Below are 20004 nucleotides of genomic sequence, written 5' to 3'. Positions count from 1 at the left end.
CATTGAAAACTTACTTAATTGATCAACTCATCTCTTGAAAATTCTGGCGTTACATTAAGAAGGGCGCGTCTTTGATTTTTCGGCTGATACTATAGGTATAAACAAGTATTGTACTTTTTATTATATATGAAATAATTTGAAGAGAAAGCAACTTCAACGTCAGCTAAATTGGTGTATTCATCTACTCTACTCCGGCCAAACATTTTAATACTGTTAATAGCTCGATATTTTTCAGTTACACGATCCATTGAGTGACTAGTTTATTCGCGTCAACATACATGCGTAGGTGGATAAGTCTAGCATTAAATCATATTCTAGCGAGGAGGCCCTTCATTTGTAGTTTCAACAGTTTTCCTTTACTCAAAAACATACCGTACTCTAGACTATCGTTTTCTATGAGCAGCCGAGGTTTTAGGTCTGGTAACTTTATTCAAGCACAACTGAAGCATCCTTCCATTCTTTCAAAGGAAGATTTAGAGCTACTTTCTGATTCGGACGATTGGGAAGAGCCTGACTGCATAGAGCTAGAAATTAAACAGCCAGAAGAGGCAAGTACGGTTGTTGTAAATGGAGAAGACCTATTGGGCAAAATGCCCATGAAGGAAAAGAATGTCATGAACTTTATCAATAAGGACAGTTTCTCACCCTGGAACGATATGTTCAAACCAAGTATAACTCAAGCACCACCACTAGCCTCTGAAAACTCGTTTGAACAGAGCAGCCAAAAGAAAACAGCGTCTAGAGGCTTCAAGAATCCGCTAAAGCCACCGTTGAAAAGGGAACCATCTTTTGAGGAACTTCAGAATAATTCAGTATCTCAAGAGAGAAGCCTTGAAATGATAAATGAAAACGAAAAGAAAAAGATGCACTTCGGGGAAAAAATTGCTGTTTTAACTCAAAGGCCTAGCTTTACTGAACTGCAAAATGACGAAGATTACAGTAACTCAAATCTTCCCAATAATGTAAAAGTCAAGATACCGATTTGTTTAAGCAAAGAACAAGAAAGCATCATCAAGTTGGCAGAAAACGGGCACAACATTTTCTATACAGGAAGCGCTGGTACTGGTAAATCCATTCTTCTACGTGAAATGATCAAAGTTTTGAAGGGCCTATATGGAAGGGAAAATGTGGCAGTCACCGCCTCTACAGGATTAGCCGCCTGTAACATCGGGGGTATAACTATACATTCGTTTGCTGGGATAGGGCTAGGAAAAGGTGATGCAGACAAACTGTATAAAAAAGTTCGTAGGTCTCGAAAGCATTTGAGACGTTGGGAAAATATCGGTGCCTTGGTCGTCGACGAAATATCAATGCTAGATGCAGAACTGTTGGATAAACTAGACTTTATTGCTAGAAAAATACGGAAGAATCATCAACCATTTGGTGGCATTCAACTCATCTTTTGTGGGGATTTCTTTCAGTTACCGCCTGTGTCAAAGGATCCCAATAGACCAACTAAGTTTGCTTTCGAGTCTAAGGCCTGGAAAGAAGGTATAAAAATGACGATCATGCTACAAAAAGTTTTCAGACAGCGTGGAGATGTGAAATTCATTGATATGTTGAACCGGATGAGGTTAGGAAATATTGATGATGAAACGGAACGGGAGTTTAAGAAGCTTTCGAGGCCATTGCCAGACGATGAGATTATTCCAGCGGAACTTTATAGTACTAGAATGGAAGTTGAAAGGGCCAACAACTCTAGGTTGAACAAATTGCCGGGTCAGGTGCATGTCTTTAATGCTATTGATGGTGGTGCTTTGGAAGACGAAGAGCTAAAAGAGAGACTGTTGCAAAATTTTTTGGCCCCAAAAGAACTACATTTGAAAGTTGGCGCTCAAGTTATGATGGTGAAAAATTTAGACGCCACTTTAGTTAACGGTTCACTTGGTAAAGTCATCGAATTTATGGATCCAGAAACATATTTTTGTTATGAGGCACTTACAAATGATCCATCTATGCCTGCAGAGAAACTCGAGACATGGGCAGAAAACCCATCAAAGATAAAAGCAGCAATGGAGAGGGAGCATAGTGACGGTGAAGAAAGTGCAGTAGCTAGTCGTAAATCCTCTGTAAAGGAGGGGTTTGCAAAAAGCTCTGTAGAGGAACTCGTCTCTCCACTGGATTCGTCAGTTTTTGACTTCATGAAAAGGGTTAAAACAGATGACGAGATTGTGCTGGGGAATATAAAACGTAAAGAACAGCTTTTACAGATGATACACCAAAATTCTGCGGGAAAACGGAGATTACCTCTTGTAAGATTCAAAGCCTCTGATATGAGCACCAGGATGGTACTTGTCGAACCGGAAGATTGGGCAATTGAAGATGAAAATGAAAAGCCGTTGGTGTCTAGGGTCCAACTGCCGCTAATGCTTGCCTGGTCGTTATCGATCCATAAGTCTCAGGGTCAAACACTTCCGAAAGTCAAGGTGGATTTACGCAGGGTATTTGAAAAAGGTCAAGCATATGTTGCACTGTCTAGAGCCGTTTCAAGAGAGGGTTTGCAGGTGCTAAATTTTGACAGAAGTAGGATCAAAGCACATCAGAAGGTGATTGATTTTTATTTAACCCTATCTTCAGCTGAAAATGCATACAAGCAACTTGAGGCAGATGAGCAAGCGAAGAAAAGAAAATTAGACTATGCACCTGGTCCTAAATATAAAGCCAAATCAAAGTCAAAGTCCAATTCTCCAGTGCCTACATCCGCAACAACTCAAACTGATAGTGGAATTGCAGCCATGTTGCAAAGGCACAGTAGGAAGAGGTTCCAGCCGAAAAAAGAATCAAATCGAGTTCACTCATTAGTTTCCGACGAATCTCATCTTCAAGACACCGAAAACCACATCTTAGAATAAGCACATAATAACATACATAATCATATAGAATACAAACTGCTAAAATAATCGAGGCAAAAAATGCATGATTTCATTATCTTCTGTAGACATATTTTTCAGTATTGATAATATTGTATGCTTACTTCTTTTTCTCTCTCGGTATGCTCTACTATTTTTTTAGTGAAACTTTTGTCGTAGACAAAAATGTAGCTTTAAGCATATTGAAGCATGCACTGAATACAATTGGCTGCTATACAAATACCGCAAGCAAAAGAGAACGTCATCCCATAATGACCCTGTCTGAAAAACAAATAGATCAAGTTAGGACTAAAGTTCATTACAGTGAAGTAGACACCCCTTTCAACAAATATTTAGACATCCTAGGGAAAGTAACTAAGTTGACAGAAAGCATTATAAATGGTAATCTATCCAATGATGATAGTAAGACTGAGGCATTGACTGTGCAAAACGTTTCACAAATGAAGGAAAGTATACAGCTTCGATTTTTAGATCTTCAATCCTCAATTGACACAAGAAAAGCAGCAGATGAAAATTGGGAAACATGTCAACAAGAGACATTGGTTAAATTGGGAAATTTGGGAAGTAAACTGCCTATTATAAAAGGCATCCATAGCAAACTGCTTCTACGCATCGGGAAACTGCAGGGCCTTTATGATTCCGTCCAAGTAATCAACAGAGAGGTAGAAGGCTTATCAGAGGGACGTACAAGTCTTGTGGTAACACGTTCGGAATGGGAGAAAGAACTTGGCAGTGACCTGGTCGACTTTTTAATCGAAAAAAACTATTTGAAACTGGTTGATTCAGGCCTGAAAAAAAATACCACAGAGGAGAGATATCGCGTTTACGATGACTTCTCTAAAGGCCCAAAAGAATTAGAAAGTATTAATATATCAATGAAATGCGATATAGAAAAAGTAAGGCAGGAAGTGTCGTCTTATAAAGACAAGTGGCTGAGAGATGCAGAAATATTCGGCAAAATAACGTCAATTTTCAAGGAAGAACTCTTAAAAAGAGATGGCCTGCCCGCTGAGGGAGAAGGGGAAAATAATGATGATGACTATGTCTCAGATGAGGATGAAGAGAGAAAAGAGAGGTTTAAGAGACAAAGATCAATGGTGGAGATGGACAGGATACAGTCTATGGATGAAAAAGAAGAAAGCGTTCATGAATATGTTGATCAGGAAGAGGAAGAAAATGAAGAGGCAGAAAATGAAGAGGAAGAAAATGAAGAGGAAGATGATATGGAGATGAATATTGAGGAAACAAAAGAGGATACCGAAGCTGGCGGAGAAAGTGGCCAGCAAGAAGAAAATGATGAAACGAGAAAAGGGACCGAAGACTTTATGCAAGAGCAGGATGCAACTGGCGAGACAACGGAGAGAGATGTTTACCAGTCAGCCGAGAAACATGGCGGCAGTGCCAGTGATTATAGTGCGTCATCCTCTGCTGAAGAAGTGAAATGAGTGTATACGGCATGTAACTTCCTACCAAATAGAGAGAGCATGTAGGCATATAAGCAAGTTGGAGACCCCGAAGTGCGCAAAATCAGCAACTATAAAAGCATTGTTTTGCAGGAGGAAGTTTAGATTCTCTACATCATTTTTGCCTTTATAAATAATCGATAATTACATTAACAACAAAAAGAGAAAACATATTAATAAATTGTGTACATGTCAAATCTTATAGTTTATATTTATTTTGTTTACACAGTTTCCAAGACTTCATCCTTGAAACCAGAAACCTTCTTACCCTTCTCTTCACCGGAACCTTCACCATGCAAAGCCATCAAAGCACCAACATCGAACTTTGGTTGTTTCAACAACTTGACCTTTCTGACGTGGATGTTTTGTAGTGGGAAGATATCCTTGGTAGCGTTTTCAATCTCCTTGTTAATAACTTCTGGAATCAACTTGGAAGTCAATTGGGCCAAAGTAGAGTTTTGGACTTCTTTGGTCAAGATTTCGGAAATGACCTTTCTGATAGCTCTGATGTGAGAAGATTGAGCGTAAGAGTGTCTCTTAACTTGGTTAGCCTGCTTTCTGGTGAAGGCAATAGCAAAGATTCTCAAAACGTAATCATCGGAGGTCTTAACGGTCACGTTAGTTTCGATCAAAGTTTGCCATTTTCTGACCATGGATCTCAATTTGTCGGTGGTGAAGTCCATACCGTGGAAGTTGGTTAACAAGTTCTTACCTTGAACTTCATCAACTCTCAACTTGACTTTTCTGAAAGAATGATCCTCAGAACCTTGTAAGTCGGCCAAACAAACTTCGACAACTCTACCTTTCAAGGCATCGGAAGCACTCTTTAAACCAGTGGACTTGTTAACTAAAGTCTTACCAACATTTCTGTTTTCAAAAGTGGATGGGGCTTTAATATCGAACCATTCCTTTCTGGTAAATGGGTCGACGACCTTCTTCTTCAAACCCTTCTTACCTCTGGATAGTCTCTTATTCTTACCAACAGCCATGATTAGTCTAGATCGGTTTTTTTGCTTGGTTTCCTTCAGAGCGAAGTACAACTAGTAAGTCAAAAGCACTACCACATATATCAAATATCACTACTAGCTACACATTGAAACTCGCTGCTAACGAGACCATCTGTATCATGGAACTGTGTTACGCTCAACGTGGCAATCCGTGTTCCGCCTAGACAGTCTGAACCGTAGGGCAGTTTTACACCGGTACGGCCTCAACTCCCCCCGGAACTCAGCGGGCTCTTCCAGATCCATTCGTCGATTCTTTTGGGCTCATGTTGTTCTTTTTTTCTCAAAAACTCTTCATGATAAATTTTTCAGGTTTCGAAATTAAACAATAATGTACAGATGTATGGATGTATGGATGTGTGTACAGATGCAGTCATTCAATCGAACTATCTTATGAAAAATAAAAGGTAAACAAGAAAGAAAGAACCCAGAAGGGAAAAAAAACCATTGATTAATTTGTGGATTATTGGTGATCTTCGTGTTAAGTTTTTGAGAAAAAAATATAGATATCACGCTTGCATTCAGTTGAAAAGCGAATTCAATCTGAGCACAATGACTACACCGATCACCGGAGGGAGCACTTCTATACCGGCGGTACGAAATCAGGTAGAAGTTCAGGTTGGATTAGTAGGGGATGCACAGGTCGGGAAAACTTCGTTGATGGTGAAATATGTGCAGAATATATACGATAAGGAGTACACACAGACGCTTGGAGTGAATTTTTTGAAAAGAAAAGTCAGTATACGCTCCACGGATATTATATTTTCCATAATGGATTTAGGAGGACAGAGAGAGTTCATTAATATGCTTCCAATTGCGACCGTGGGTTCCTCGGTGATCATCTTTTTATTTGACCTGACACGCCCAGAGACGTTGAGTTCAATAAAGGAGTGGTATAGACAGGCGTATGGGCTGAATGATTCGGCAATTCCTATCCTGGTGGGCACGAAGTACGATTTACTAATAGATTTAGACCCAGAATACCAAGAACAAATCTCGGGAACGAGTATGAAATACGCACAGGTCATGAATGCGCCATTAATATTTTGTTCTACGGCCAAGTCTATAAACATTCAAAAAATTTTCAAAATTGCATTGGCCAAGATCTTCAATTTAACGCTGACAATCCCAGAAATCAATGAGATCGGCGATCCGCTTTTGATATATAAGCATTTGGGCAGTCAGCAACGTCGACGTCAGAGTAAGAGCCAGGATAGAAAAAATCATACTGTCAAGAAGCCCTCTTCGTCGCCTTCATCGAAGCCACCTTCGCCCGGTGTTAACATATGAGGGAAACTACACTCATCCGCTATTGCGTGAGAGTTGTCATTAGCATATTTGGGAGCAAGCTACACAATGGTTTCAAGGAGTTGCAAAAGGTGTGTACATTCAAAACCTCGTCTGCTTGAATGAATGCAATTATATGTAGGTATATGTATGTATATGCCTGATAATGAATCTAAAGTATATATATACCAGGATCTATAAACTTCTCAAAGCTTCATCTTCTTTCATGGCTCTTTTAGCCTCTTCTACTGATATATTCAGTTTAACACTGCATATTCTATCATTTTGCATGGTCTGTTTGAACAATATACCCGCGTCAAGCAATTGATTGAGAACGAATTCCCACGATATAATTCTCAGCTGTTCGGAAATGTCATCACTTCCCTGTTGAAATAGTGTTTTCGTTATTCCCATAACAAACTTATTACTGCCATTTACTTCAATAAGTAACTTGATTTCATCGACAATATCGCCCAGTTCTTGTTCTTGAGATCCGTTCTTTTTTACCAAGCTTAATAATGCATAGATGAACAGTTTTCCTGTGAATGAAAGTCGCGTCATAAACGTAATCGCATGTGAATTCAATGTCTCGTTTAAAGCCTTCATAACATGCGCGATGTGAACCGTTTGTACTCCATCGTCATCGTCATCGTCATCATCTTTGTTAGCTTCGTCCTTTGCAATTGAATCCTCCTTTTCACCATCGTATGGACGATCGTCGTCTTCATCTTCGACAACCATTCTCCCATCATATCCATAACCGCGTTTGGCCATATAATGTTTTTCTGCGATTTCCGCCGCTCTTTTACAGACTTTTAATGCTCTCCTTGCATCACCACTGACACTTGCTACTTTCCTCGAGGCGATTTCAATGGCATCAGGACTCATTCTTAAACGAACTTTCCTGATATCAGTAGGTTGCATTTGTTCTACTGAAGCATCATTTTTCACTGCATCCATCAGTATGGCATTGCCCGTCTTTGTATCAACGTAGAAAAATGAATCGTTCAAACCCTTGAGCCTTAAATCAATGATATTTTTCAGCTCTTCGTGGGTATACCCAGTGAACATAATTCTCGTGAACCCAATTCTTGAAGTAATCTTGTTACCTAGCTGACGCTCAGGTAAGTCCATGGTATTCGCTACTGCGATGACAATAAGTTTGGCATTTTCGTAAGTAGTCCAATTGAAAAAATTATACATGATATCCTGAGATTTTGTCACCATTGCATCAAGTTCGTCTAATAGAACCACGATAGTTTTTTTCTTGTTTTTCGGTACCCTTTTGAAGTAAAACTCTAATGATTCCATCGATGCAGCCCATGTTAATCTTTCTCCTGAGACCTTGTTCCATAAAGTTTCATAGCAATCTGTAGGTTTTACCATTTTCAATCCATTTATTTCCACGTAAAGAAAATCTGGTATTTCCTGCTGTGCAGAAGATGATACTAACTCCTTTACAACTTCCCGTACGGTTAAAGTTTTGCCCACACCAGGCGTGCCAGCCACATATATAGTGGTAGCGGAGTCTGATTCAATAGCACTATACGCACTTAAATAAATTGAGGCAAATTCATTTTCTCTAGCCGGTAAATAATCTTGAAAGTTTGTCGACTTCAATATCTCTTCTTTGACATACGAGGAGTTTAACTGTTTTTTGATTTTAGAAAAGATTGTTTCCACAATTTGATGTTTTTGGGTGGTTTTCAGTTTATTTTCAAAATTCGAAGCTGTTAATTTCGACGAGTTTTCGTAAAATTCAGGTAATGTACTTAAATCAGGAATTGCTGCGATAGACTTGAATCTTTTCGAAAAGGGAGTATACTTCTTCTTGGCTCTCGCGACATTTTTTTTGGTAAATTTTCTAATCACAGGAGTGTTGTTCGCACGGCACGAAGATATCAATAACATTTGACGTGGTCTGCTAGGATCTTTGGGTTTGCGCCCTCTTTTTCTTGGTGAATGTTCTGCAGAAACATCTGTATCATCCTCACTTGCTTTCATGTTACGAACTCTTTTCTTCCTCGGTGATTTTCTAAGAGTATCTTCCTCCTCTTCCTCCTCTTCCTCTTCCTCTTCCTCTTCCTCTTCCTCTTCCTCTTCTTCTTCTTCATCATCAAGCTCATCCGCCGATATTTCGTCACTACTCATAACTTCATTAATCTTGACATCCGAAGGACTTTGATAATCAGATAACTCTTCATCCTCATTACTACTTCTCTCATCATCAATTGGGTCTGTGTCCCTTTTTTGGGTATCTGAATTTTTAGCGGTTTGAGCGGTTTTTATTTTCTTCCTTGGTGAACTTGCCTTGGTTTCTTTTCTTTTTGGTGACAGCGTCAAATCTTTCAAATATTCTTGGGCCTCTTTCGGTTCCAGCTTTTTTACGTAAGCCTTAATATCTTCAATGCTAATGCCAACAAACTTATCGCCAGTTGGTTCACAGATATAACGAACCATAAAATCTCTTTCTGTATCAATATCCTCCTTCAATTTTTCCCATTCACTCTCTTCCATGACACGAGCCGACCTGATAAAATTTGATAGCTGCAGCTCCGCTACTTCTGCAGTTAGATATAGTTCATTTTTATTTGCAGTTTCAGAAAACTTTTTATTATAGTAGCTTAAGGGACAATTCAATATGTTGGCATCGGGATTGAATTGTCTGTAATGAGCTAATGGATTGACTTCGAACCATCTTAAGTAGGTGAGTGCCCACAATTCCACGACATTGTTTAACGTATTTAGTCTCAACTCCTGTATCATATAAACAGAGTAAGTCCCTGCAGCCTCGTTATGCATGATAACACTATCGCCACGACCAAGTTTAGTTTCATCGGAACTCCTTTGTAGGTAATTCTCAGTTCGAGCCCCTCTTCGGCGCAACCTTTTCTGGCCTCCATCGATTATGTTTCCCTGTTCATCAGTTGTTATGATCTCCCAGCCTTGAAGATCCTTTAGTGTTTTTGCCATTCGTTTATGCCTTTATTTGTTCGGCTGTGAATGTGAAGAAACAAAATAGGTAGTGCAGTGTTGTTTCTGGAGACCTTGAAGATAAATTTTGCCGCCTACAGGGTCTCCCTTCCATTCGTTTGTCTCCATCTCTTTTCAATGTTGTTGTTTTTTATATTTTTGATCTGGCCGTGCCAGCGTCAGCGAAAAATAGTTGAGGATGAGGAGATTATTTACAAAGATAATGGTAAAAGCTGTGGCTGTAGCACAGTATTTGATGAACAGTTAGCCTTGTACTGGTTTTCTAAGAGTTTCAAAAATGTAACATTTATTGATCACAAATGTCCGAGGGCAGAAGATAGCCTTGTGATGTGATGGATAAAACCTCACTAGTTGCGCACATGGTGTATCTTTGCCAACTCTAGTAGTGACGCAATAATCAACGTACATTTAACGCTTGGAAAACACTTAAGTTGCAGTCCTGTAGCCTTTTTTTTTTCTTTGATTTTTTTTTAGTATATTATAGGAGAATGCTTTTTTGTGTCATCTTTGATGGAAAACCATAAATTACTATGTTCCACATTACAACATGAACATTCAATTTTTCATTAACACCTTCAATGATCAAGCTATTTAAGAAATAAAACAGGAGCCCGCTATAGAAATATACATACTCCTTCTGCCATAATTAGAGGACGAGTATGTTTTTACCTAAACGTTTAATTGTATGGGGAGTCCTTTTAGTTCTGAGCTTATCCCAGTTTCTACTCTACTTGCCAACTACAACCTGTACTAGCTCCAAAGGGCTTCGGTTATGTGCTCCGCAATTTACTATAACTGTCATCGGGGGATCCAGTACGGCTAATGAGTTTATTGCAAGTGTAAGGGAATTTCTGCGGTTGATTTCGTACCTGACAATTGACATGGGCTGGTCTAATGAATTTACTGATCCAAGTGTGTATGAGGATGAAAATCTGGTGGACACCTTTCAGCCTGACAAAATTTTTGAGCTTAATTATTTTGGGTTTTGTAAGCGAAGTAATAAAAGCAAAATTTACTGCACCTCGAATGAAAATTATGGCATGGATGTACTTGAAGTGCTTGTTAGAGACGTCGGAATCCAATTGGGTAATATTTCTACAACACGTTCGAACGAAACGAAGAAGTTCGGCGACTCTCTCGTGTTAACATATCGTTTGGCATTGACGTCTATTCGTGATTTCCTGAAGCACGATAAACATAGCGGAAACGCCCTGTCAAAGGCCTTGATTGGCACACCTGATCCAAATGTAAAAGACCCATCGCCGACAAAAAATTACTTGAAAGGGGTCAATCTGGCCTATATATTGATGATGTTCAATGGCATGGTTTTTTACCTTGCAGTGTTAGAGATTGTAGTCGGATTTCTCAGTGTCTGTGTCGTTTCAGCCTTTGGAGGTGCTCTGAGCGTCGGGAAACGACATCGCTTATTTCCAATCCTTTTGAAGTTTTCAAGCTCGATATTAGTAATTTTTTCTACATTGACAATGTTATGTAATCTCATATATTTGATTGCACTGAAAACTTTGGAACCCGAAGACGAATCAATGGCAGGCATGGACAGTGCTGCCCCACAAGCTACAGGTTGGGAACTGCTACAGGTGAACGTTGGAAGCGGGTTCATTTTGGGGCTTGCCAGGTACGCTACTCAGTGGGTCCTGCTACTACTCGCATTTCTCGCGGCAAATCATTACAAATCAAAGCCCAAGAAGTCTGATAAGTGCGCAGAAAATGCGTCTATCCCCACCTCTCGAGGTTCCATAGAGAAGTGATTCATTACAGACTTTTTTTTCAACTAGAGCATATATATAAACATATACACAGCCTTTCGTATTACACATTTACGCATAATCATCATATTTTTCACTCGGCCGTGCCTCGAAAAGATGGCAATCACCAGTCATACTGTTAAAAGAGAGGTTAATTCATATACTCTTGTCAGAAAGTAAAAAATAGAAACATCAAGAGCATACAATGGCAGGGTTGAAGACGTTTGATGCGTTTCGTATGTTAGATGGCTTTTTCTGAGGGGGGGCTGCTTTCAGAAACCTTTTCTTTTCTTTTTTGTATCGCATTTTCACTAACATCAATGAGGAATCCAATCTTGCAGCCAAAACTGAGGAAGAGTATAAGAAGAAATCTACCAAGGGTGGTTTAACCTCTTTGCTGACGTATCTCTTCCTGCTATTCATAGCATGGACAGAGTTCGGTGAATACTTCGGTGGCTATATCGACCAGCAATACACCGTGGACAACCAAATTAGAGAAACCGTTCAAATCAATATGGATCTATACGTCAATATGAAGTGTAAATGGTTGCATATTAACGTTGAAGACCAAACAATGGATAGAAAGTTTGTATCAGAGGAACTACAGATGGAAGACATGCCTTTTTTCATTCCTTATGACACGAAAGTCAATGACATTAACGAGATTATCACACCGGAGTTGGACGAAATCTTGGGTGAGGCTATCCCAGCGGAATTTAGAGAAAAGTTAGATACCAGACTATTGTTTGATGAAAATGATCCTGATAAGGCAAAGCTCCTAGACTTCAATGGTTGTCATATATTCGGGTCCGTTCCAGTAAATAGGGTTAGTGGTGTATTACAGATTACAGCGAAGGGTTTCGGCTATGCGGATTCACATAGAGCATCACTGGAAGATTTAAATTTTGCTCATGTCATCAATGAATTCTCTTTTGGTGATTTCTACCCATATATCGATAACCCATTGGATAACACTGCGCAGTTTGATCAGGATGAACCATTAACTACTTATCTTTACTACACATCGGTTGTGCCAACACTTTTCAAGAAATTAGGGGCAGAAGTAGACACGAACCAATATTCTGTTAATGATTACCGTTATTTGAATAAAGATAGCAGCGTCAAGGGCAATAGGAGGGTACCGGGCATTTTTTTCAAGTACAATTTCGAGCCATTGTCCATCGTTGTTTCCGACGTTCGTATAAGCTTCATCCAATTTTTAGTCAGATTAGTGGCAATCTGTTCTTTTCTGGTTTACTGTGCTTCTTGGATTTTCACGTTATTGGACATGGCCCTTATCACCATCATGGGACCCAAATGGTCATTACGCTATCAGCCTGATGCTAAATCTAAAGGCATTCTAAATAGGTAGCTACGTAAAGAGAAGAAAAATGCAATGTATTTAGAGTAACGTTCTTACTTTCATATGACATGATAAATATCGACTAAGTATTCAAGACCGGAGGCAAGGCAGGTGTGTTCAAGTTTCTGTTCCAGGCATACCTTCAAACAATCGTCCGTAACAACCTGAGAACAATTCCCTGAAATGTTCGTAAGGATCTTCGGGATAAAGCAAGTCTCCGCAAATAAAGCAGAAAAGCGTTCCACACACTCCACATTTCATTTTATTGCAACCTTCACTCCTTTCTACGACCACTTCACATCTAGGACACCTCTGTAAATTAGAATCCTCTTCTGCAATAGCTAAGTTCAGCATTTTGTCGGCAAGGTAATCATTAACTTCCAGTTCTAACATTCTCTTTCCATATTTAACCTCCAATTCACGTTTCCTCCCGCTCGAAGTGGTATCATTCAAATATTCCTCGATAATGTCTCTTGATATGGAGATCTTCTTACCACATTTATTGTTATAACCATGCCAGGCGTGTAAACAGTCAAAACAGAATACAAAATGACATTTTTGACACTGAATCATCGCATCATCAAGGTCTTCCTTCGTACACCATTGATCACATCTCCGGCATGTCACGCAAGCATATGGGCAATGTTTTGAGAGCCTTGTAGCTACCTGACTATAGAACAGCTTTTCATATCTTTCACACAGCTCTGCATCAATGACCTCTCTTAAAAAGGATACAGGAATCATAGGGGTAAACAGGGCTTTTATCATCTTTTTATAGCTCTTAAAGTCTTCCAATCTTAGTTCCTTGTATTCACATTGTGGGCATCTCACATTGGATATTCGGCCTTCTTCAATCATCGCAGTAAAATAGGACTCGGTGCATTTTTTGCAAAGATAATGTCCTACATCTTTATTTTGGCACGGTAATTTAATCATTCTGACGCCCTTTTCCATCTCCATGCAAATGCAACAGTAGTAGTTAGACTTGCTTACTTTTTCAAGGATGGCTTCATCGCTTATCTGCTTGAATAGCCCATAATGTTTCTCTGTCTCGCATTTTTTTATATTACCAGGAAATAATAGTTTGGCTGCATCATCTATAAGGAATCCGAAGATGAGGATAAGAATGGAGATAAACGAATCCTTAATCTCAGCTTTCGCATCTACATTTTCTTCGACAACTTTTAAAGCTTCATGGATTAGAATCTCCTTCTCCTCCGCAGACATCCACAATGATTTGATATTCATGTTAATAAACTGTCGAATGTTAGGATATTGACTGCAATATATCCTAAACTCTAAGCATTCATTAGATAAATCAGATAGTAAAAAACCTTGCCCGCCGAACTCAACACTTACATCTTCTAATAGGGACACCTTAAATAGTAACTTCCCGTCAATGCATTGGGGAAATTCAGCGGCATTTTCGACTTCCCTTGAGTTCATTTTCAATTCTGGGTACATATCTCTTAATATTCCCAGATCATTTTCAAACTGAGTCAAAGCCATTTTTCCACTCCTCCTTCCATCAGTTATATTATATTTGTTGAATCCTTTATTTTGAACTATGACATAGCATCGTCATGTGTTAAATGAGAAAGGCTAACGTCATTTCTCAAGTTTATAAGGTTTATAAATCCTCTTTTTTTTTATTATTTGTCTTTTTTTTTCATTAAGCTAGTTTGGAGGCTCCAAGAGGAACCGAAAGAGTTAACAAAATATAAATAATTAGTACAAAAAGGAAAATCTACGAGGAATAAAAACTTTAAAGTATTGGACTTGAGTGTGCTTTTATTTTTCCTCGTCCCTTCTCATAACTTTGTTAATGTTAATTGATATAATATATTTCTTTGTGCTTTATACAAACTAACATATTCAAATTACACAGCCTAGGATTGCGATCTATTCTACTTTAGGCTTTTTGGAAGGCCTTTCTTCGTCACTGCCCTTTTCAGCGTCACTTAAGACTGCATCGGAATCGAACTCTTCTGCGACATCTTCAGCGTCGTTATCAGAGCTCACTTGGAAATCCTCATCTACCGATTCGTCGTCTTCACCAGCGGAGCCCATATTAACATCTTCTTCGTCGCTATCGGATCCTAGAGCAGTTTGGAGCCTTTCTTGAACCTCTCTATCTTCGTTCTTCACCCTCAGATTCTTAGACTTCAAGAACTGTTCCAATAATTGTTGCTCTTCCTTACTGATGTTAGCAAACGTTGTGGATCCTCTATTTGAACGCAATACCACCTCCAAATCAAAGGTCCTGGATGATGTGGAGGTTTGTCCAGCCCTTGAAATGTTAACCATACTGACATCACCAAATGGTATATACAAAGTTGGTTTGGTTAGAAAGAAAAAAGCGTTATCAAGCGGGTACAAATAGCCCTCGTTCGCCTTGAAGGAACATGAAACCGCGCACTGGTCATACTTGGATTTGTATTCCCCAGGAACAATGACCCTACGGCCAGTCAAACCCTTTAGTACATGACTTAACACTATGTGAGTTTTAGCATCGTACTGCTTCTTTAATTTTTCTTTATAGTTTTCTTCATAATCTTCGTCCTCCAAATTCAACTGCACTTCTGTCTCTTCGTCCTTCTGAAATTGTAAAACGAGAAAGGGGTAGGTAGTCTGACCTTGACGTAAAGGTGGTTCAATTGCCAGAACTAACAAATGATGGATGTCATCCGCCTTTGGTAATGAGACGATTCTTTGAATTTGACGATGTTGTAATTTGTATTCATAAGTCTTACCTCTGAGCCTAATAGAATTTTTGTAGACATCAATATCATAACGACCTCTTGGTGTGGTGAAAAAGACATCTTGAAAAGAGACTATGGCGTCACCAGCTACTTCACCAATATCAGCCTTTTCCTTTAGTTCTTCGTAGAATGCTTCTGCCATACTTTTTTCTTCTATGGCAGTTTCCACATCTTCTCCATCCTCTTTTTTTGGCATGACTTCATCGCTTGACTCTTCCTTTTTGGTCATGTTTTCATCTACGTTTGTTTGAATAACACCCGGAATGTAAAATCTCATTTCCACCAATTCATCGCCTGCAGGTTGATATTCTTCATCTTGGATATTGAATTCTATCCCTACTTCATTCTTAGAAGTCAAATTCGTATTATTTATTCTGGCGTAAGGAATTTCAAAAGTTGGCTTCCCATTTAAAGCAAATACCATTTCATTTCTAGCCAAATCGGTCTTACCCCAGTTCCAACCACGTAACGAATGTTCTCTTTGCTCTACTTGAATATTGAAACGACGATGGAAATCATTCTTGATCAGGTTATAATCATCTTGAGAAAACCCATCAAGTTGAATCACACCTTGATTTTTGGTGCTTATCTTCAGTTCGTAGCCCCTGCAACCCCTACTCCACTGGATTGTGGATAATTCTGTGGCCGGTAATAAAAATGGTTTTCTTGCCTGGTTGGCTGCGGAACCACCACTGGTGCTAACTTTCCATCCTAACCCAGAATCGGCAATACGGAATCTGCCACTGAATTTAGACTGGTTCAGGTAAATTCTATCAAAGTCGGTACTCATTATTCTTCTTTAGCCCCACAGATTGTCCGCACTTCTGTAAGATATTTTCTTCCCAGGGAACGGTCGATCCACTATAAAGCTATTCCAATGCTATGTATGCCTATGATATTCACGTTAACATCGAATAATCAATTGCCATAGTTCGCGTTGGGCCGGGTTATACCCCGTTTTGCGTGATGATAATAACGATAGATGGGAGAAGATAGCCTTTACTATACATATTTCATGACTGTCTTAGTATGTATTCATACGCTATCTACTTATAAAGCGCTTTGAACCCCCTTCAAGAATTCACATAAGCCTACTGCGCCAGGATCTTCCACCTTAGATGAGTCGCCGACGTAGGAAGCTCTACCGAACTTCGCTTCGAATGTTGCAGTAGATTTAGCACCCTCTTCCGCAGCTTGCACGGCCTTATTGAAGTCCTTAGATGCTGTAAATTCCTTGACAAAAGGTTCTAAAGCGTCAACCATGGTGGATGAGCCCTTTCTTGCCTTTGTATATTTGTATAAAGTATCCAAGGCAATGCCAAGTGATTTAGCCACAATCTCGCTAGTAACGGGTTCATCCTTTGATTTGCACACCTGGATTAGTCCGTGCGAGAAACCAGATAACAGAATAGAATATAGACCTCCGGAGGTACCACCCATTGAGCCTTCGATAAAATCTGAGATTTGGGCAACCGCTTGAGACAACGAGTCCTTCGACAGCTTGTCCAGGTTTTCAGTGATACCCTTAACACCGGCCACTAATGTGTAGCCACAGTCACCATCACCAACTTGATTGTCCAATTCCGTAATATGTGGTTCGCTCTTGATGACTTGTTCAGCACCGCTTTTCATCCAACTGGCAAACGCGTCAAAATCATAGGTGCCGACAGCCTTTGCTATAACTTGATTATGTAACAAATCATGATCAACAGTTGGTGCAGGTCTCTTTTCGAAATCTGCGATCGGCCAGCCTGGTGCGTCTGTAAACGCGTTCAGCAAATCCAATACAGATTTGACCTCTGGGAAATCGGATTGTAATGCCTTCGTGGCCTTAGTGGCATTCAATAATGTAATACTAAACCCATTACCATTGAAGGAGGTCATTAAAGTACCAGCGATTGTTTGAACGGGGGTTATGTTGTATGTCTTATTCAAGAAATCTGTAGTCTTGGAGGTGATAGAACTGATGATGAAGTTAGAAACACCACCTAAATTGTTCACTAACAGGACAACTTCATCATCATTGTCGAACTCCACAAAAGCCCTATCTTTATCGGTTGGATCCAACAACTTTGGTAGCATATATTTGGAAATCAGGTCTTCAGTGGAAGGAATAGGGTCCAGAACTTTCACGCCGGGCTCATTATGAATACCCATACCCAGTTCCATTTGCTTTTCATTTAATTCGCTTTCAAATTTTCTGCCAGGAACCTTACAGTGATCTAGGGAGGAGCCGATGGTCACCAAATTATCATTGATAATTTTAGCCACCTTGGCAGTACCGTCCAAGCCATATTTACTAGAGTATCCCTCAGCAAAGGCACCAACAATCTTGTGAACCAAAACGGTACCTGCTAGTGCTCTTCTACCGACCATACCACCCTTTTCTCTACCAACCGCAACATCATCACCGATGACAGCGACACGGCAATCGATACCTAAGGCTCTTGCTCTTTCAGCAGATAGGCCAAAATGCAAAACATCACCAGTATAGTTCTTGACAATCAATAATACACCGGAGGCATTCTCATTGACCAAGCGAATCGCGTTTAAGATCTGTTTGGTAGAAGGGGATGCGAAGATTTCACCAACAACGGCCCCACTCAACATACCCTCACCAATGAAGCCGGCATGTGTAGGCTCATGGCCACTACCACCACCGGAGATCAAGGCAATATTATCTGATTTAGTCTTCCTGAAGAGGATTTTTTCTTCAGGAACCAGAGTTATGGAGGGGTTAGCAAGGGCAAACCCTTTGAGACTTGATTTAACTGGGTCCGAGACTTCAAACGATTTGGCGGACATTTTACAATTTACTTTTATTCGCGTGTGACTTTGTTCCAGACACGCTCAATACGAACAGACCTAGACCAGTACTTATAGCGGAATTGTAGTTATTTTCTCCTTTTATATTTATTGATCAGCTAGTTTGACAGAGCTCGCGAAGTGGCCACTCTCTCAAAATGACGCAACTGGGAGTGGTTTGACATTTCCTCTTTGAAGACCAAATTGGCAAGCACACACTCCGGGCCAGATTTACGCTATATTGGAAGCATCTTTGAACAGCAACTGCCTTCCATTTTGTCTTCGACTCTAGCCGACGTGCCTGTGTAGGACGAGGGAGTTCTATACTTCTGTTTTTACCACCGCGCCAGGCAATGGGCACTTTGGATAGCTTCAAAGGGGTCAACTTAACTACATGGCTTGAAACTACATATAAAACACAATAACTTTCCTGCGTAGCTTGATCGTTCTGGATTTGATCTGAGATAAGAAGCTGCCCTTTTCTAAGAATACGCAATCTGGCGGCGACTAGGCCGCTTGCATTCCACAGAACAACAAGACTGAGCTGTATGCTTTTTATACGTGATAGAGGAAATTAACTAGATTACTGGCACTTGTATCACAACCGACTTTGTTTGATCTTTTCGTTTCTCACCGAGGTCGTACGTCTTTTTATGTCCTACAATTAAGGTGTATCTCTTGAAGCTGATTGACAGCGTGCTTTTGCCATGTTACATACACATGTTCAACTAAAATTCCTACTGGGGCATAGTTAAACTCTAAAGAAGCCCGTATGTGTTCGGGGGGTCCCAAAGCATTCGCTTCAATTTCACTTTTAAGTTTCAACAGCATCGATTCTAGTCTACGAAGAAAAAAATGCCATCGAACTAATTAGGAACCTTCCAACCCTTAACAGCTTCGCAAAGCAAGTCGTTGAGGGTAATTTCTCTGAACTGGGGCATTAGAACCTTAGCATAGGCTACTACCCTCTCCGTTTCAAGTATAGTCACACAACTGCCGATTTTATTATTCGCGAAATCTCGTCTTACCGTGTCAACTACTCTTTCTTTGAGATCACTGTTGTCACTCATATCACAGCCCATTTCTCTCTTAGCATATTTATAAATGGAATATATGTAACTTCTGCCATCTATTTCATGCTTGTAGATAACGTTACCGCAAAACCACCCCGCGGAATCAGTTTTGCCTACATCAATCATCAATTTCCAAGACATGCTAGAAAATAGGAAAACTGCAAAGGCAAGAAGAATGTAATGAAGCTTTAAATCACACTGCAGCCCAGACAGTCCAGCACATGAAGTTCCACCCGTCGTTTCTATTGTTTGTTCTCGTTCATGAGATGTTTGATCGAAAAAATTATCTTTGAATAACGGGCCGGCATTATCAATCGATATTTGAGCCCTCGCTGCTTTCGCTGATTCAATTTTTTCTGCTCCGTTTACCTCCATTTCTGACAAACTCCTGTGCTTTTGCAAGCGTTACTCTCCTTAACGGTTGTATGTCCCCGCTTGTTGATAGTTATTATTATTAATCAAAAATGAAAGCAGATCCTTCTTATACCGTATAAAAAAAGTATTTAAAACACACAGGGATTACACGTATTAAGTATGTTCGATAAAATAATGATGATAAACCCTCTTGTTCCATGCTACTACTCGGCTTACGCTACAAGAATAAAGTGCAAGTATAG

General features: G+C 39.8%; 11 protein-coding genes across 11 annotated transcripts; 5 read left to right on the top strand and 6 right to left on the bottom strand.

Moving 5' to 3' along the window:
- Positions 1–278: 278 nt before the first annotated feature.
- Positions 279–2852, top strand: PIF1 (DNA helicase PIF1; the record flags this gene model as incomplete). The annotated part of the gene is made up of 1 exon (XM_056230171.1): positions 279–2852. The coding sequence occupies one exon, from the start codon at positions 279–281 to the stop codon at positions 2850–2852; it is 2574 nt and encodes an 857-aa protein (XP_056084116.1).
- A 269-nt stretch (positions 2853–3121) lies between these two features.
- On the top strand, positions 3122–4315 carry MFT1 (Mft1p; the record flags this gene model as incomplete). The annotated part of the gene is made up of 1 exon (XM_056230169.1): positions 3122–4315. The coding sequence occupies one exon, from the start codon at positions 3122–3124 to the stop codon at positions 4313–4315; it is 1194 nt and encodes a 397-aa protein (XP_056084115.1).
- A 239-nt stretch (positions 4316–4554) lies between these two features.
- RPS1B (40S ribosomal protein eS1) lies at positions 4555–5322 on the bottom strand (the record flags this gene model as incomplete). Its single annotated transcript, XM_056230168.1, has 1 exon — positions 4555–5322. The coding sequence occupies one exon, from the start codon at positions 5320–5322 to the stop codon at positions 4555–4557; it is 768 nt and encodes a 255-aa protein (XP_056084114.1).
- Positions 5323–5889: 567 nt separating this feature from the next.
- On the top strand, positions 5890–6627 carry TEM1 (Ras family GTPase TEM1; the record flags this gene model as incomplete). The annotated part of the gene is made up of 1 exon (XM_056230167.1): positions 5890–6627. One exon carries the CDS (start codon positions 5890–5892, stop codon positions 6625–6627), a length of 738 nt encoding a protein of 245 aa, XP_056084113.1.
- A 192-nt stretch (positions 6628–6819) lies between these two features.
- On the bottom strand, positions 6820–9597 carry ORC1 (origin recognition complex subunit 1; the record flags this gene model as incomplete). Its single annotated transcript, XM_056230166.1, has 1 exon — positions 6820–9597. The coding sequence occupies one exon, from the start codon at positions 9595–9597 to the stop codon at positions 6820–6822; it is 2778 nt and encodes a 925-aa protein (XP_056084112.1).
- A 680-nt stretch (positions 9598–10277) lies between these two features.
- SMA2 (Sma2p) lies at positions 10278–11387 on the top strand (the record flags this gene model as incomplete). The annotated part of the gene is made up of 1 exon (XM_056230165.1): positions 10278–11387. The coding sequence occupies one exon, from the start codon at positions 10278–10280 to the stop codon at positions 11385–11387; it is 1110 nt and encodes a 369-aa protein (XP_056084111.1).
- A 202-nt stretch (positions 11388–11589) lies between these two features.
- On the top strand, positions 11590–12756 carry ERV41 (Erv41p; the record flags this gene model as incomplete). The annotated part of the gene is made up of 2 exons (XM_056230164.1): positions 11590–11620; positions 11726–12756. 2 exons carry the CDS (start codon positions 11590–11592, stop codon positions 12754–12756), a joined length of 1062 nt encoding a protein of 353 aa, XP_056084110.1.
- Positions 12757–12864: 108 nt separating this feature from the next.
- Positions 12865–14256, bottom strand: ITT1 (RBR-type E3 ubiquitin transferase; the record flags this gene model as incomplete). Its single annotated transcript, XM_056230163.1, has 1 exon — positions 12865–14256. The coding sequence occupies one exon, from the start codon at positions 14254–14256 to the stop codon at positions 12865–12867; it is 1392 nt and encodes a 463-aa protein (XP_056084109.1).
- Positions 14257–14649: 393 nt separating this feature from the next.
- On the bottom strand, positions 14650–16299 carry POB3 (FACT complex subunit POB3; the record flags this gene model as incomplete). Its single annotated transcript, XM_056230162.1, has 1 exon — positions 14650–16299. The coding sequence occupies one exon, from the start codon at positions 16297–16299 to the stop codon at positions 14650–14652; it is 1650 nt and encodes a 549-aa protein (XP_056084108.1).
- Positions 16300–16559: 260 nt separating this feature from the next.
- On the bottom strand, positions 16560–18314 carry DAK1 (dihydroxyacetone kinase; the record flags this gene model as incomplete). Its single annotated transcript, XM_056230161.1, has 1 exon — positions 16560–18314. One exon carries the CDS (start codon positions 18312–18314, stop codon positions 16560–16562), a length of 1755 nt encoding a protein of 584 aa, XP_056084107.1.
- An 866-nt stretch (positions 18315–19180) lies between these two features.
- SKDI13G0680 (uncharacterized protein) lies at positions 19181–19762 on the bottom strand (the record flags this gene model as incomplete). The annotated part of the gene is made up of 1 exon (XM_056230160.1): positions 19181–19762. One exon carries the CDS (start codon positions 19760–19762, stop codon positions 19181–19183), a length of 582 nt encoding a protein of 193 aa, XP_056084106.1.
- Positions 19763–20004: the final 242 nt, after the last annotated feature.

Source organism: Saccharomyces kudriavzevii (assembly GCF_947243775.1).
Source record: "Saccharomyces kudriavzevii IFO 1802 strain IFO1802 genome assembly, chromosome: 13".
Classification (NCBI taxonomy): Eukaryota; Fungi; Ascomycota; class Saccharomycetes; order Saccharomycetales; family Saccharomycetaceae; genus Saccharomyces; species Saccharomyces kudriavzevii.
Note: the sequence above shows the minus strand (reverse complement) of the source record. Positions and strands in the feature narration are given on the sequence as shown.